The 18,130-nt window shown below is 42.4% G+C and overlaps 1 protein-coding gene across 2 annotated transcripts; it reads left to right on the forward strand.

Annotated features, from left to right (window-relative positions):
- The first annotated feature begins 726 nt into the window (after positions 1-726).
- LOC126927114 (6-phosphofructo-2-kinase/fructose-2,6-bisphosphatase-like) lies at positions 727-16,374 on the forward strand. Of its 2 annotated transcripts, XM_050743454.1 has the most exons (4): positions 727-812; positions 2,400-2,781; positions 3,273-3,542; positions 13,738-16,374. In XM_050743454.1, the coding sequence occupies exons 2-4, from the start codon at positions 2,566-2,568 to the stop codon at positions 14,164-14,166; spliced, it is 915 nt and encodes a 304-aa protein (XP_050599411.1). In that variant the 5' UTR covers positions 727-812; positions 2,400-2,565; the 3' UTR covers positions 14,167-16,374. The 2 variants fall into 2 exon arrangements, with proteins under 2 accessions (XP_050599411.1, XP_050599412.1); XM_050743455.1 differs by lacking the exon at positions 727-812 and having other exon boundaries at positions 2,699-2,785.
- Positions 16,375-18,130: the final 1,756 nt, after the last annotated feature.

The raw sequence follows: 18,130 nt of genomic DNA on the forward strand, positions 1-18,130 counted from the left end.
GTTGAGTGCTTTCATCGCGAATTAGTTTATACAAATCATTTATAGCTGCCTTATGTTCTTCGTGCTGGCGCTGCATCATATCCAAAATTGCCCGCAGGTTTGGATCACCGCTAGTCGAAGCGACAGGTGTAATTTTCTTATCGTCCCTTTTGTCCATTTCAGAGTAATAGATCGTCGGAGTCTGACGTTATCGAATGCAATCGATCGATCCTTTTAGAGGAAATGGTTCTACTTACTAATAAAACCGTTTTTCGTAATCCAGGTTGCTTGATACACCTTTGGTCGGATGTCCCGTAGGCCAAAACCGTAATCTTGTTTTATCCAACGTTGATGTATCCTGGCAGGATCGCCAAAATGTCACATAAAATAAGAAAGAAATTTAAAGGAAAGAAGAAAACTTTATTTTTTCCTCGTTTATACACTTCTGAACTCTAGCCGTGGCCGTTCGAGACTGAGGCTCTTACAATATTTTCTTACTCTCGGTGACATCTGTTTCTTCTTTTGTTTTTCATCCTTCATTATCCCCACTACCCTGTAGGCGTACTGACTATTGCTACGCTTCTAGAACATTCGGTGGAAGGATCGTTAGGACATAGATGAACCCTCAGGTACTCCGGCAATATACATTGTCGCCAAGGTCGCCATGTGTAATGTTCAAGTATCGGCTGTCTGGAGAATGTTTAGAAGTGGTCGCCTAAGGTGACGTCAGGGCAAAAGAGTTTGGGGTTACAAACGCAGCGTTGAGAGCTCTGGCCCAACGAGACGCGATGCACGAGTGCGCTACATGGCTCGCAGGCGGAAATTCCGTAGCTGTAAGCATCAATTAGACGCGTGACAAACGTCTAGTAAAGATGTGAAATTGAATAGAATCTGGAGATAAATTCAGTATCGAAAGGAGAACGCGTGCCGTTGCATTCGATCGAAAATAATCGCAAAAGTTCAAGAGATTTCAGTATCGAATCGAGAACAACAACACACGCGATTGTATTTGATTGAAAATAATTGAAAATAGTTGAGAAAGATTCGGTATCAACACGAGAACGAGAATACGCTCGGTTATGCTTGATTGAGAGTAATCGAAAAAAGTTGAGAAAGATTCAATGTCGAAACGAATGCAAGCACGCGCGATTGCATTTGATCGAAAATAATAGAACAAAGTTAAGAAAGAATTTTAATCGTTGCGCATTTGAAGAATCCGACCGGAAGAAGAAACACGTGTTTTTTTTGTTATTATGTAACCGGAGCTGCAAGAATAGATTAGAATATTAGAACGGTCAAGGGTCGTATTTATACATAGATCGCGCTAACGGTGGACGACGCGATTAAACCGAGGCTAGTCAAGCCGGTCTACCTTTCTCCGACCGAACCGAATATCGTCGTACGAGTTTTACCTTGCTTAATATTTTTAACAACATGTACCAACGTTCCACGATAGAAACCGCAATAGTTCATGGTGTTGAAAGTAGCTTAAGATCGGCTCGTTATTTTCTCGATATTATGCGCTTTAGAAATAGTCGAGAATTGAACAAATATGACACGAATTCAATATGAAGACTACAACGGTAAAACGTGTCTTCACGTTAAATTTTAAATTCTATGTGGAAACGTATCTTAGATATTATAGGAAACTAATTATTTAATTCTGAAATTAACGGTGCATTTTTCCTTCCAAATTATATCATATTGAAATATTCCTATTTATTCTAATTTATCGTATTCTTTCTATGTGGTCTTGATATATATGTTAACAATAAGAGAAACCAACATGTAAATTCATATATAAATTACTCGCCATAATTATTAGGACATCTACACGTTATAAGCATCGATTGGAACACTTTGACACTTTTCTTTATCTGCTATATCTTACATTACAAAGTACATATGCCGCGAATGAAATAACAGATTTATAACGAAATTACTAGAAACGAAAGCACTCCATTCGTATTAAATATCAATATGTGCCCTAATATTTATGGCCGGCGGTGTTCTTAATTGAACAAAGCGATAATTAATTTTGACGAAGGGCCTGTAGCAACATGAAGACACTTTCAGTATTTAAATTGCATTTATCGGGAGAGAAAAACAAAAGTATAGGTTTCATATTCAAATGTGTTTAAATAATACAAATATTAGCTTAGATCATGAATTTATAGCACGTGTCAAAATATGATATAGTTTTGGTTAATTTTGACTTGCATTCTGCTGGTTTACACAAATTATTGGAAAGCTACCTCCTTGTTGCAGCAATCTCTCCAAATATACAATACAAAGAAAGACAATTGAAAATCGATATAGTCTAATGTCTATTTAAATAAAATGCGTAGGAAGAAATATACTGAAATTTGAGTTTGCGAGTCGTCACAGTTAGTTGCATTTAAGAATTTTCCTGTTTGAAGATCCTGGACGCCACGTTGGTGATGCGAGCGCAGCGCGCCGAGGTCTTCGACTATTTTTCCGGGCAGCGGTTATCGCGTCCTCATTATCGAGTGCGTCTACGACGATCCGGTTGTACTGGAGCGAAATTACAAGGAGATATTGCGGTACAGCGCTTGCTATGTTGGCATGGATTCAATAACAGCCGAAGAAGATCTACGATTGAAGATAGCTCATTACATTCGATCTTACGAGCCAATGGATGAGAAGACGTATCCACGAATCCGTATCGACACCGGCAGCATGGATATCGAGTCCTGCATCGTGTCTGGCGATGTGGAGACAAATGTCCTTGGATATCTTGGAAGTGTCACTGTTGAGCCGCATACTCTTTATTTCTCTCGGGTTGGTAATCCATCAAATTTTACATTTGTCATCGTTTAATCCCCATCTCAAATGTTCTAATCCTAGAAGCTCAGCCTTAGCGTCTTTAGTCTTAATTATAAGAATTTTTCGACAAGTGATAATGATAACGATAATGAAGAAACGTGTTTGTTCTTAGATTACAAGCTGAGTCAAGGACAATTGAGCCAGGTCGTGGCGCTTGCAATTATTAAAAAGATTAACATACATAACTGAGCACTTCATTTAGCATGACGAGTCCTCAATTGTTTACACACAACATGTTTTAAAAGCATACGTATACGTATACGCATACGTAAAAACATACATATTGTATTTTTAAAATCTTGCTATCTTATCAGGGTTTGGTTCCAAAAGTAATTTCTTCTCGCCTGATCGTAATCTTATCATTGCTACGCCTCTCTTTTTGAACGTAATCAGAATATTCTACGATTTGGTAAAACTAAAGCTCTCCCTCTCTCTTTTGATTACAGCACGGCGAAAGCGAGTACAACGTATTGGGTAAGGTTGGTGGTGACGCAGTTTTAAGCGCACGTGGCGAGAGATATGCACAAGCGTTGGCCACCAAGTTCAACGCTATGCGTATTCCCGACCTGCGCGTGCTAACTAGTCGCCTTCGAAGGACTATCGCGACTGCTCGTGGCGTGGAATCGCCCCAAGAACACGTGACAGCACTCAACGAACTCCACGCCGGTATCTGTGAGGGGCTGTCTTATGAAGAGATGCAGGAGCATTATCCGCAGGTAATTTCAGATCAAACGCGTCTTCCTCCTCGAAATTTCGTCACTGCTTGCATTGAATTACGTTTAAGGTGTTGTTGACCAAAGTGAAATAGCGAGTGAAGATAATTTATACTTTTAAGGATGATTCATCGAAAAATGTGTAAATTCGGTTTCACTTACTACTTGCCTAATCTTCTGGCTGTATTTAAACGAGCCTTCAATCGGTTGAATTTATCAATCCCTAGCTCTAAGAGCTTTAATTTATTTGTGTAGTAAATGGTAGATAGCTGTAACAGTTATCATTGTAGGTTATAGGGTATAACGGTATAAGCTTTTTGGGTATATAGAGTATATAGGGTTTATAGGGTATAAGCTTTTTGAATTAATCTAATTGTATCAGTATTATGTTAGAAACATGGTACTATAATTGACACATTTAACATTAGTATTTGATCAAAATTTTCCCAGTGATTGATTAGTTAATGCAGTTATAATTTGTATTTCAATAAGTTTGGGATCCTAGATATGGAATATTTATTATCTACTAGGTTTGTCAATTTAATTCTCTAAGCGAACAACTTTCAATCGTATCTTGGAAAATGAATAATAACATAAATCTTCACGGATGACTCAAGCATTGAATACTTGGCCACTGGGGAAAAGTATCGAGTGACTTAACGTCTGCGCTAACAGTCTGTAACTGATTAAAATTCAGTTGTATGCAAATTTATCCATTTACATCCACGAAATATTTGCTTGACTAATGAGAATGAGCGTTGAAGTTCAAAGAAATATTCCCAGTCAAGTACATAGCAGATAGAATATAATCACAATGTTTCACGTTGCTAGATCGAACTCAATCAGTCTGATTAATCTGAACGAAGTTTTAGAACATGGATAAATGAATATTATTGTTTAATCGAGCTATCGCGGGGAGACGCGGTCGTTAGAATACGCGTCAACGAGAGTCGTAAATTCCCGTTACGATTGGATTAATCGACACCACGAATAGTTCGATCCCCGTATTTCGGTTAGGATAATCGGGGTGGTTGATGCGGTATAACACTGGAAGTCAGAGTTATAATAATGTATATTTCCAACACTTTATACAATCACACAAAGTAGTAACGCCGTTGATTAAGATACAGATAACGAGAGAAGAGTTAGTCTTGAATGAGAGAAGGAGAGCTTTAGGCGCTCTAGGCCCTTGAGAGTTATAGGAACTGTCGGAGTTCTGGATAAGTGAGAGCCTTAGAAGACTCTAGGCCGTGTAGGCACCTTGAGAAATGATGAAGGAACTCAGAAAGATACAGGAACGGTGAGAGTTGTAGGAAATGCAGGAACCCTAGGCACCGTGAGAGACGATCAAACTCTAAAGTTTTATTCTAATGTGAATGCGGAGGAAAGCTTGGTATGGGTGTGCCCTTTGAACGAAGAACGCGGATTCGTTGCTTACATTTTCAGTTAGTAAAGTGAGGGAAATAATCCGCGATGTCGATTGGTTGGGACCAATGTTAGGAAGGAAGAGAGGAGGAAGAAACCTCCTACCAACTTGGGTCCTAGGCGACATTGTTTATAGGGAAACTCAGATTTTCGGTTAGGTATATCTCCGCTTTCTTCGTTATTCTTAAGAGCACATAATAAACCCAAGGACCTTTCTAAAAACCGGCCGAAAACACTTCTGGAATTAGAAAGTCTTTTCTGGCAAACAGATGTGCTTAGACCTTGTGTGCGAACAATGCAGCTAGAATTGCAACTTTATAGTGGGTCCTTGGGCCTATGGAGTGTTAGAAGGACGACAGGTAGACCGTTGGTTGGCAAGCCGCGCGCGATGGCGTGCAGATGTGTTGCACGGCGTAACATCCTCCCCCCGTTGAGAGGGCACCGATCAAAAACCTGTAGAGATAAAATTGATTAAATCTTCTATCCGCCTCCTTGTTGATTGTTGCTGCCCTGTGTACTGTGGCCGTCCAGAGGATGTAGTGGTCGCCAAGAGGAATTTGATGATACGGCTGGAAGGCCGGTGCGCTGAGGATATTTGTCTGTCCTGGAGACTGCTTCGTCGCTGCGTCGAAGGACCGTTGACTGCCTTGTAGTCTGGACCGCCGTGGTTCTTGGCATTGCCAAGAAAGTTGCCACTGAAGTTCACGGATCCAGAAATGTCGTGAAGAGCTCGGCTTACGAAGTATTGTAGGACACCTCAGACCTGGAGGTGTCGTTATACATCTCGCCGATTTCCCAATGGTAGATCATATCTGTATGGAGATGCGCTTTTCATCTGCCTTCTTCGATGTTCGTAGTTGCCTTGATGAGGCCGTCGTCGCCAGGGTAAGCTCGATGATACGACCGAAAAGCCGTTGCGTAGAGGACACCCGTCTGTCCTGGTGTCTGGTTCGCCGTTGCGTTAAGGGGCCGTTGAAGTTCACGATCCAGGATGTATCGTGAAACGGTTCGGCCCATGCAGTATCGTGGAACACCTCGACCCATGAGGTGTCCTTGAATAGTTTGCCCCAGGAGGTGTCGTTGAATGAAACTCCGGTGATGCATGGTATAGATTCGAACACGCCGCAGAGTTGTGTGTTTGATTGGGGGACTGAGCTCCCCCCGATGATCTGCCCCAATTGTGCTATCTTGTCCCACATGTCGTGGATTGTATCGTGGTAAGACCTGGAGCAGATTTCGCCTTTCTTGTATGGTATCTCTGCAACATCAGATTCGTGAAAGTATTGCATGTCATTTGGACATCCTCGTTGCTGTTTCGGCTGAGGAAGCGTGGAGGAGGTCATGGTTGATTGAGGGACGAGGCTCCCCCCGTAGACCCATCCGGATCGCGCCTTCTCGCTGATGGCTGGTAGCTGTACCGGCGTGGCCCAACAATCCGCAAGAGACAGAATCAGAGATTTGTCCCACGTAGTGCTCTGTGGGCTTAGTGGACAAGTGTTGAAATCAGCTGGCGCGTTCTGAAAACTACTAACAATTAAATGATTAGTCATAGTGGTAATAACGTGGAGATGATCCCGATTTGGGTTACTCGCAGGCGTGGCTCCTCGCCGCCGTGGCGATGGAGAATTCTTCGCGTTAGGTCATGGAGTCATATCTCCGATATGATGTCCATGTCAGGTGTAACATGTAAAGTGGTGTTCTCCGTCGGCGGAGTATAACTGTTTTTGTCCTGGACGTGATTCAGTTCCTTCCTGTCTTGCAGATCTGGAGCATTCGGCTGATTCGAGACATCTTGTGTAGTTGAATCAGATGGTTGCGATGCTGACGATGGGAACGTGGTTGTCGTCAGATCGCGTGTGGGTGACACGTTATGAGTGTCACGCGGTAAGCTCAGCGTGGTATGCGACGAAATCGCCGTTTGAGTGGATGCGATGGTTTCCGTTGGCGGAATACGACCGTTGTTGTCTTGGATGAGAGTCGGTCCCTTCCGGTCCAGAGGGTCTCGAGCGATTGATTGATTCAAGACGTTGTGTAACGTCGAATCAGATGATTGCGATGCTGACGCTGCGAACGTGGTCGTCAGATCGCGGACAGTTGACATGTTGTGAGTATCACGCGGTGAGCTCCGCGTGGTATGCGACGGGATCGCCATTTGAGCTGGTGCGATGATTTCCGTCGGCGAAGTACGACCGTTGTCGTCTTGGACGGGATTCAGCTTTGTCCGATCCAGAGAATCTCGAGTGATGGACTGATTCAAGACGTTTTGTGGCGTTGAATCAGATGGTTGCGATGCTGACGATGGGAACGTGGTTGTCGTCAGATCGCGTGTGGGTGACACGTTATGAGTGTCACGCGCTGAGCTCCGCGTGGTGTGCGACGGGATCGCCATTCGAGTTACTGCGATGGTTTCCGTCGGCGGAGGTTGATCCTTGTTGTCCTGGATGGGATTCACTTCCTTCCGGTCCAGTGGATCGTGAGAGGTTGGCTGATTCAAAGCATTTCGCGGCAATTTGATACCAGTGGCTGATCCATTGTGTGCCGGTCTCGATGACCGGGGTTGTCGTGCTGTACGTTGGTTACGTCTTAGCCGATCGCATATATCGTTATACTGTTCTCTGATCTCGAGACCGCGCGTTTGTTCTTCCGGGAGTTTAAGCGACGCGGACTCGCGGCCGACGGCTGATTCGCCGCTTGTCGATTGTGACGGTATACTTCGTCGTGTATTGATTAATTGTTTGGCTACTCGGAGTTGCAGTCTTTCGTATTCTTCCGCTAGCTCACTGCCGCGCGCGATCTCTCCCTCGTCTAAAGTTACGATCTGGTGTTGTAATGCACGGAGTTCCTTCTCGACGGTTTCTAGACGTTCTTTAATTTGAAGCAAGTCGATCTCTTCCGAACAGCCTGATTGTTCAATGTCGTCGAGTTTTTTTTCGAGGCGTGTAAACTGGGCGATATAGTAGCTCCGGCGTCGACGCAAGACGGCAAGTTCGTTTCCGGTTGCCATTATTTTTTATGTAATTGATAATGAAATCGTTTGAACTTACTTCTGTTGGCGATTGTCCACTTTGTGGCAGGAGGCTGTGTGGTTGCGTTTCAACCACCGAATTATACCTCTTCAAAGGTGACGACCCTTTACGTTACTGACCTCGCTGGGGTGGTAACGCTTCCGCTGCTGGTTGTGTTGGATTCACGTGGCACTGTATGAGAGTGGGTGTCACTGGCGTGCACTTTTCACTTGACACAGTATCCGGCTCGAAGGACCATGTTTAATCGAGCTATCGCGGGGAGACGCGGTCGTTAGAATACGCGTCAACGAGAGTCGTAAATTCCCGTTACGATTAGAATAATCGACACCACGAATAGTTCGATCCCCGTATTTCGGTTAGGATAATCGGGGTGGTTGATGCGGTATAACACTGGAAGTCAGAGTTATAATAATGTATATTTCCAACACTTTATACAATCACACAAAGTAGTAACGCCGTTGATTAAGATACAGATAACGAGAGAAGAGTTAGTCTTGAATGAGAGAAGGAGAGCTTTAGGCGCTCTAGGCCCTTGAGAGTTATAGGAACTGTCGGAGTTCTGGATAAGTGAGAGCCTTAGAAGACTCTAGGCCGTGTAGGCACCTTGAGAAATGATGAAGGAACTCAGAAAGATACAGGAACGGTGAGAGTTGTAGGAAATGTAGGAACTCTAGGCACCGTGAGAGACGATCAAACTCTAAAGTTTTATTCTAATGTGAATTTTTTTTTTTTTTTTTTTTATTTATTAGAATATTTACAATCAATTCTCGTTGAGAATTTTCAGTAACTTAATTTGGCGTGATACAATGACATGGATTATAATAGCTTTATATTGTTGATTCTAGTAGGACTAAGGGTTTAATCTAGTGGGTATTTTCTTTTTAGTCTGCGGATCTGGTCCGTCGTGTCCAGTAGTTGGGTGACTAGTGGGTTGTGGTGGTTGTTGACTCTTGTGCTATATCTGCTTCTGGACTTGTGTATTTCATCTTTGACTGTAGGTATCTTGAGGTCTCGGTGGATTGTTTCGTTGGTAACATACCAGGGTGCATTTAATAGGGATCTTAGCGTTTTCGATTGGAAGCGTTGGAGTATTTCAATGTTGGAGTTACTTGCTGTTCCCCATAGTTGGATTCCGTAGGTCCAGACAGGTTTTATTACGGCTTTGTAGAGGGTTATTTTGTTCTGTATGTTTAGTTTGGAGCGTCGGCCCGTGAGCCAATAGAATTTTCTTAGTTTTTCCTTTAGTTGCTTTGTTTTTTCCGAGATATGTTCTTTCCAAGTTAGCCTCCTGTCCAGGGTCATGCCCAGGTATCTTACGGAGTCCTTGCTTGGGATTATTGTGTTGTTAATGGTAACCTGGGGGCAGGTTTGTTTTCGGAGCGTGAAGGTTACATGGGAGGATTTTTTTCGTTTATTTTAAAACCCCATTTTTGGAACCACTTTTCCATGGAGTCGAGACTTCGCTGGAGAGTGTATGAGGCAATTGCCGGGTCTGCGTGGGTAGCTAATAGTGCTGTGTCGTCGGCAAATGTTGCTATTGTTACCTCGTTTGATATGGGTAAGTCGGCAGTGTAGATGGAGAATAGTAGGGGTCCGAGGACACTACCTTGCGGTATGCCGGATTCTATTGGGAATGTTACGGAAGTGGCGCCTAGACATTTAACTATGAATTGTCTGTTGGTAAGGTAGGATTTTAAGATGGAGTAGTATGGGTGGGGTAGGATTTTTTTAAGCTTGTAGAGTAGCCCTTCATGCCATACTTTATCGAATGCCTGTTGGATGTCTAGGAATACGGCTGAGCAGTATATTTTCTTTTCAAGGGTTTGGCTGATCATGTGGGTTATGCGGTGGATTTGCTCTACTGTTGAGTGTTGTTTTCGGAAGCCGAATTGGTGATGTGGGAGAGTTTTCAATTCTTCTAGGAGTGGAAGGAGACGATTCGTGAGCATCCTCTCGAATAGTTTAGACAGGGTAGGTAAGAGACTGATTGGGCGATAGGAGCTGGCTTCATATATTGGTTTACCGGGTTTGGGGATGAGGGTGATTAGTGAGATTTTCCACGCCTTAGGAAAGTGTTCTAGGCGGAGGATGGCGTTGAAGATTGATGCGATGAGTGCGATCCCTTTTATGGGGAGTTCCTTGATTGCTTTATTTCCTATTAGGTCGTGACCTGCTGCTTTCTTGGGGTTTAGGCGACTGATTGCTTCTATGATCTCTGCAGAAGTGAAGGGTTGAATAGGAGGGGACATTTGGAAGGGAGTGTGCAGGTATTCGGTGATGTCCGCTGCAGCTATGGAGGAATGGGGTTGGAATACTTCAGTCAGGTGTTCAGCAAATATGTTGGCTTTTTCTATAGGGCTACGCGCCCATCCACCCTGCGGGCGGCGGATTGGAGGTATTATTTGTGGGGGGGCGCGTGAGTTTCCTGGAGGCTTTCCATAGTGAGTCGGCTGTGGGGGACAGGCTGGCGAGATATTTGTGAAAACGGTCGTTATTGTAGTTCTTTATGGTTTTGGATAGTTTTCTAGTTGCGTTGTTTAGTTTGCGTTTGTCCTCCGGTGTTCTATGGGTCTGCCATATCCTTCTTAGTCTACGTTTTTCTGCTATTTTTTTTTAATATGTACTGGGGGTATTCGTGATTGCTGATGGACGTTTTTGCCGGTGTGGAGACGCGGATAGCGTTTATTATGCTCGCATTTAGGTATTCCGTGGCTGCTTCGATTTCGTCATTGGTTTTTAGTGAGGTTGAGGCTGAAGTTGTGCGGGTAAAGACTTCTCTAAAGAGCTGCCAGTTGGTGTGTTGGTTATGAATGGAGCCATTAGGTGTATTCTCGATGATGGTTGAACTGACTGTTACTATCACGGGGTAATGATCAGAGGAGAGATCGGCCGAGGAATTGATTTGGACGTGTCTTGGCGAGATATTTTTGGTTATGAAGAAATCAAGGAGATCGGGTATTTTGTTTGTGTCGGTGGGCCAGTGTGTGGGTTCGTATGTGGTAAGGTAGTTGAGGTTGTTGGTTATTATGCTGTTGAGGAGGTTTTTGCCTCTTACTGTAATCAGTCTGCTACCCCATTGGGTGTGTTTAGCGTTATAGTCTCCTCCGGCTATATATCTGTTGCCCAGGGTGTCCAGGAAGTGGTCGAAGTATTCTTTGGCAATGGAGTGTCTGGGAGGGCAGTATACAGCTGAGGTGGTGATTGTACCATGATAGTCTTCTATTGCTACGTTTGTTGCTTGGAGGTAGTCTTTCTGGAATGGTGGAAGTTCGTAGTGCTTGATGTTTGCTTTGATTATGATTCCGGTGCCGCCGTGGGCCTTTCCGCTGGGGTGTTGGGTATGGTAGAACTTGTATCCGTTTATGTTCAGGTAGTTTTTGTCGGTGAAGTGGGTTTCAGATATGAGCATTATGTCGATTAGCTGGTGTTTTAGGAAGAGTTCTAGCTCAAGTTTGCGTTGCGCTAGACCATTGGCGTTCCACAGAGCTATGCGTCTTGGTTTTATTTTGTGTCTGGGCGTATTAATTTTTCCATTATGATTGTTAATAGCGATAGCAAATTGTTTATTTGCTCTGATTGTTTCTCTATTAGCTTTTCAAGTCTAGAGACGTTGTCTGTGTTAGGTGAGGTGGGGGCACTATTTTGGGGAGGATCCCTGTGGCTATTTGGTTTATTTTGAGTGCCTTGTACCGCTTGGGCATAGGAGTTTGAGGGAGTGGTGAGTTTGATAGGGCTGGGTGTTTGATTGGTTGGGGGGATTGGGATAACGGTGGATTTCGGCGAGCTGGGTGTTTGGTAATTTTCCTCTTTTGTTCTAAGTTTGGGGTATTTGCTTGAGTACAGAGTTTTGTAGGCTGAGTAGCCTTTGTAGTTGGCAGGATGATCACCTTGACAGTGGATGCACTTCGCTGGGGTTTCCGGTGATTTCCTGCACTGGTCGGTGGGGTGTGTACCTGCACATTTGACGCAGCGGAAGGTGTGGTTGCAGTATTTCTGTGTGTGCCCATATCTTTGGCACCTTTTGCATTGGACTATCTCCTTTTTGGTTTGCGGTGGTTCGAATTTAACGATGGCGTTCATTATGCGACTGATATTGTAGATTTCCTTGTTGTTTGGTTTCTGTTTTAAATCAATGAAAAATAGGGATAGCGGGTCTTTTGTGACTCTATGCCTTATGTTGCTGACATTGGTGACTTCGTGGCCGAGTTTCGATAGTTCTATTTTTAGTTCGTCGATGTCTGCGGAGTGGTGGATGTTTCGTAGCACCACCCGAAAAGGTCTTTCTTCTTTGAGTTGCTAGGTGTGGAAGTTGGCGTTCAGGGCCCTGAGTGTCTTGGTGAGCTTCCTCTAAGCTTCTGGATTCGTAGGCAGGATTTTTACCTGATTGTTGGTTATCTTCAGGTTATAGTCCTCCTTGGAGATATCTCTCTCTAAGGACTTGGTCATTGTCTGGATGTCGATGACATCGTTAATAAATATTGGTGGGGGAGGGGGGCGTCTCTGTGCGTGGTGGTTAAGTGGTGAGCCTGCGGTTTCCATGGCATCGTTGGTGGATTCCAAAATTGCGAACCTGTTGTGGGTGTTAATTTGCGTTGGTGGATGTTCGTTCGAGTTTGTGTCTGCTGGTTCGGTTTTGCGTTTTTTCGCCTTATTGGCGTCGTTGGCACGGGGGGATATGCAGAATTTCTGCCACGGGGGGAGTAGCGCGGGGTAGTGATGGGTTTGGACAGGCGAGCCTGGTCGTGATTGTTGGGCCATCATCGAGCTAGCTATTTCAATATGAATAACTAGTCGTGAGGCTATGCGGCAGGGATCGGGTTGGGGTTAGGTGCGTAGGCTTTTCTTCTCTCTGGCGGATAGGAAACACTTGGGAAGATAGGAGCACGTTGTGTTCACTTTCGACGGTTGGGCGACACGTGTTGTTTTCGAACTTCACTGGGCACTAGAGGCACGTCTGCACGCTTCGGCACTCGACAGCGAACTGATTCTAATGTGAATGCGGAGGAAAGCTTGGTATGGGTGTGCCCTTTGAACGAAGAACGCGGATTCGTTGCTTACATTTTCAGTTAGTAAAGTGAGGGAAATAATCCGCGATGTCGATTGGTTGGGACCAATGTTAGGAAGGAAGAGAGGAGGAAGAAACCTCCTACCAACTTGGGTCCTAGGCGACATTGTTTATAGGGAAACTCAGATTTTCGGTTAGGTATATCTCCGCTTTCTTCGTTATTCTTAAGAGCACATAATAAACCCAAGGACCTTTCTAAAAACCGGCCGAAAACACTTCTGAAATTAGAAAGTCTTTTCTGGCAAACAGATGTGCTTAGACCATGTGTGCGAACAATGCAGCTAGAATTGCAACTTTATAGTGGGTCCTTGGGCCTATGGAGTGTTAGAAGGACGACAGGTAGACCGTTGGTTGACAAGCCGCGCGGGATGGCGTGCAGATGTGTTGCGCGGCGTAACAATTATAATTACAATACGAAGTTGATGTGTACTTATTAACCGTGTACTATAACGAAACTTAAATCATACCATGATTTGAATATTATATCGCAGGTCTACTTTATTAAAGTTTATGTTTAAAATCAGCCATTGTTCCCTGACTTTGCATAAGCTAGGTTTTAATGCTTTGAGGACCTCGATGTACGAACCATTCCATGACTTAGGCAAAAGTCTATATACTTTAGTATATAGTACATAGATAGCGTATATACCTTCTAGATCTCTAAATCAATGCTTTTGCGTAGGAATTTGCATGGCGCGATCAAGATAAGCTGCGCTATCGTTATCCATGGGGAGAAAGCTACATCGACGCCATGCACCGCGTGGAACCGGTTATTGCTGAATTACAGAGATCCAACAACATCTTGGTCGTGTCTCATCAAGCTATTCTGCGCTGCATCATTGGCGTTTTCACAGATAAAAAACCGAAAGAGGTGCCTTACGCTGAGGTGCCACTGCATACCGTCATCCGAATCAGCAGCCAGGGTTACAATTACAAGGTGGACTTCTTCAAGTTACCCATAGAGTGCGTAAACACGATTCGCGTGAAGCCGAATAATTGTAGCGCGGACAGAACCGCGGACGATGCTCTGCTCACAGTCCCAGCACATTTCGACATACCGGATCCTTGGCGAAATCTTGGCAGCGGACCCACTCCCGTACAACAACACTGAGAAACCGCTCGGAGATCCACGATCACGTCGAAAATTCGATGTCTGTTTGTTTGTAACCCCTGGAGCTTTCAGCAGTGATGTCTTCTTGGAATATTTTTGCTTTTGAATTCAGGCAGGGGATGAAGATTTGAAATATCATGCAAGTATGGATTGAATATATTTTTAGTACGTATATATGTATAAGTAGATCGCTTTAAGGTATCTTTAAGAAATACAGATTCGATGAGACGGAAGATGATGATATCGGAGTCAATTCTAGATAAATAGATTGGATAGATCGCGTGAAAGAAACGACATGTAAATTCAAATAATCGTTATCGATACTGGAAATTTATTTGTGAAATATTCTCATGAATTTTCTCATGAATCCCGAGAAACTTAGGTCGTTTCAACTTTGACTTGTTTATCGTCGAGTTCCGTTACCTTCGCGGGATGTACTCCGATTGTCATGTTTTTCCTCGTTGATTCTGTTCCCATTGGCAATAATTTAGTATCCTGCTGCTGGAGCCCTCTATACGTTATGTTTAAGCAGTTTAATTTTAATAATCACATACAAGTCAAATGTTACATTAACTCTAATATGTCGCAGATGACTATCGCAAGAAATATTTTAATTGTACATCGTAAAATTCAGAAAGACAGGCAATCTTTTAAATTGTAGGAATGCGAAACATGTCTTTCGTATTAAATTCTATTTCAAAATATTGATATAATATATACAACGAACACACGAAAGACAGTTTTTTTAGTATTGTACTATTTATAGGTGATAGAATTTTAGATTTATGTATTTTCGTTTGCCTAGTTCCTAGCACAACGATTGTAAGCCTTGAGATTTGGACGATATTAGGATTTTTATTACTGTAAAGTACAATTGAAAGATACTATATCGTAGCGTTATATAAAGTTTGACTATAAAACGGACCTGATATCATTGTTAACAAAGAAATAACGAATATTGTATTTTTCGAGTGTGTATGAGTGTTCGAACGATAGATGTATATTTCTACGCACAAAATTAGCGGTATACTGTGCTACGGTCTCATTAAGAAATGTCAAACATTCGAGCAAAGTATTTTTCTCTACGAAGGAAAGCGCGAGAAATAATCAACAGAGGCGATTAAGAAAGAAAAAAAATCGATATCGAATGGTGCCTGCTTCTGTCGATATACTGTTACGTTTCACTTAGAGTTATATTCTATCTCGTGGACCGCATAAACATGCATAATATTTTATTAGGCATCACGTGGAAATCTCCGAGCAATCTATTTATCCAGAACAAGCTCGAGGATTCGTAAAATGTGAATAGAATAAAAAATAAATAAGCCTTACGGAACTAATTTATTCTGAGATGAACTAAGTACGGCAGAGGGCAAATTAATTTTCTATACAAGTATACAAATGGCACAAGTTATCTAGTCCATTCATTGCTGAACATTCTGGCGTTCTTTCTTTTCTCTTTTGCTATGCGGGAATCGACATAAAAAATTATACAGCGTTCTAAATGTTAAGTCGTATTAATACCTTTTAAACTCCTTTGTTTGTTTGTTTTTTAATTGTGTATTGTATTTTCGAGCTATCGCGGGGAGACGCGGTCGTTAGAATACGCGTCAACGGGAATCGTAAATTCCCGTTACGATTAGAATAATCAACACCACGAATAGTTCGATCCCCGTATTTCGGTTAGAATAATCGGGGTAGTTGTTGCGGTATAACACTGGGAGTCACAGAGTTATAATAATGTATATTTCCAACACTTTATACAATCACACAAAGTAGTAACGCCGTTGATTAAGATACAGATAACGAAAAGAAGGATTATTCTTAGATGAGAGAAGAAGAGCTATAGGAGCTCTAGGCCCTTGAGAGCTGTAGGAGCTGTCGGACTTCTGAATACTGTGAGAGCGGTAGGAGACTCTAGGCCGTGTAGGCCTAACATAACTTCCGCAATTAACATTCAATGACTCGTGTGTATGACTAGAATGATTCAATAGAAACAGGTACAGCTTTGAATAAGTTTGACTAGATAAAAAGTGATTATCAAGTAAACTGCGAACATGCATTTGTGAGAAACTTATGAACGTACGTAATATGCAAAAATATATAAAGTACGCAAAATAGAGTAGTCGTTAGAATATTTAGTAAAGCAAGTTTCTGCTTAGGTTGCATTCCTTCAGCAGTATCCATAAAAATATGAATTTGAATAAATATTCGCAGTTTACTATTCAAGACCCTGATGGAAGCTTAGACAAAGTCTTAACCACAAATCTTAAAAAATCAGCAAAAGTACAAATATTTCATAAAGTTTCACCATTGTTTCAATGAGAAACGACGAGATTCAATAAAATCCCGTCAGTATCCATTTTAAATGCCCGAGTATCCATTTGGCAGTATAATCCCCAGTATCAATTTGGCAGTATAATCTCTTTGTTTACTCGCCAAATGGAGGTCCAAGCTTCTCAGCATTCTGTCTTGAATCTCCTGGTCGTGAGACGAAGTACTTTTCCATAAACCAGTTCTACAATGCGCCATTCTCGGCTCGTTCCTCGAATAAATCCCCAGACGAAAGGCAGAGTAATTCGATTGAGACGACTTCGAGTTTACATCCCATTTCGTTTCGGGAACAACATTCTTCATGAACCCCACTGTAGCTCTGCGACAGGTGTCATAACCCAACAGTTGAATCTTTTTACCGTGAATCGCGTCGAATTGAGGCTTATTTAATTTGCTGTTAGTCACTCGGTTCATGATTGTTTCAACGGAGTCGGGTGTTCCGGGAAGATTCTCGAACACTTTGCGAAGAACTTCATTTGTCAGGTCTTCCTCGCTGCTGGACTCACCTGACGAAAAGTTCTAGGTGTTAACTTTGTGTCTGGTTGAATTAACTGTAAAAACGTAAAAAGGCAGAACGAGGCACGAAAACTGTTACATATCGATTCCGGTTTGTAAACCAATTTTAAAGAATTATTATTTTCTATGATAGTAACAAAAAATCAAAATCAGTAAAAATATCGATTTCTACGTCCATTATGTTTTGATTCTATACTTTGTACGGTTCTGCCTTCTTTACATTACAAAAACAATATTTAAAAAATTGTTTGCTAATATCATAACTACATCACAAGATATTTGTTTGTTTCATTATTGTAGTATCGGAAAAAAGGACAGGATTAGGATAATTTAGATTTGTAAAATTCTCCTAATACTATTTATTTAAGATAAATAAAAATAACAGAGATTAATTGGACAGAGAACGATAAATGTTCAACTTGAACTAAAACACAAAAGTCTTATTCCACTCAAATCACTCTGTAAATGAAACATTTAAGTGGGGTATAAATTACTCCGTTCTATAGTATTTCAGGGTTAAGGTTTCAATAAAAATTGATTTACGAATAAAAGAAAGATATGCTCGTGTTGCATCGTAGGTACTACGCGGTCGTAAATCCTATTCGCCGCCATGTAGCCGGAATGAAAGCAATACCATTAGCGATACTAACAGCCTGCCTTATTTGGGTGCTGGCGATTGTTCTGTCGATACCTGCTGCTCTTTTCTCTCACGTGATGAACGTCGACATAACAACTAACTCCAGCATCCACATCTGTAACCCTTTCCCCGTGGAATTAGGCGAGTATCTCACACGCTGAAATATTGGACATTTCTCCGTGTTTTCATTTCACACCCACGAAGTCGTATTAATTTATTTCTCGTTCTGAAACGCAGGGGCAAGCTATAGGAGAGGGGTGGTGCTGTTCAAGTTCCTGGCCTATTACATCATTCCCCTATTCATCATATCAGCATTTTATTTTCAAATTGCACGACACCTTCAACTGTCCACCAGGAACATGCCCTGCGAATTATCTGCAATGCAGCGGCTGGAGCAAATTCGATCACGCAGAAAGGTTGAGTGAATCGATATTATTATGAAATTATACAATTTTCAAGTAAATCTAATTTTGACAC

This window comes from Bombus affinis, unplaced genomic scaffold (genome assembly GCF_024516045.1).
Source record: "Bombus affinis isolate iyBomAffi1 unplaced genomic scaffold, iyBomAffi1.2 ctg00000075.1, whole genome shotgun sequence".
In the NCBI taxonomy this organism is placed as follows: domain Eukaryota; kingdom Metazoa; phylum Arthropoda; class Insecta; order Hymenoptera; family Apidae; genus Bombus; species Bombus affinis.

Bases quoted from the DNA above. Each gene is read 5' to 3' on its own strand.
- LOC126927114 (XM_050743454.1), top strand. From the start codon at position 2,566: ATGGATTCAATAACAGCCGAAGAAGATCTACGATTGAAGATAGCTCAT. The intron at 2,782-3,272 runs GTTGGTAATCCA...TTTTGATTACAG, and splicing joins ATACTCTTTATTTCTCTCGG to CACGGCGAAAGCGAGTACAA. The intron at 3,543-13,737 runs GTAATTTCAGAT...GCTTTTGCGTAG, and splicing joins TGCAGGAGCATTATCCGCAG to GAATTTGCATGGCGCGATCA.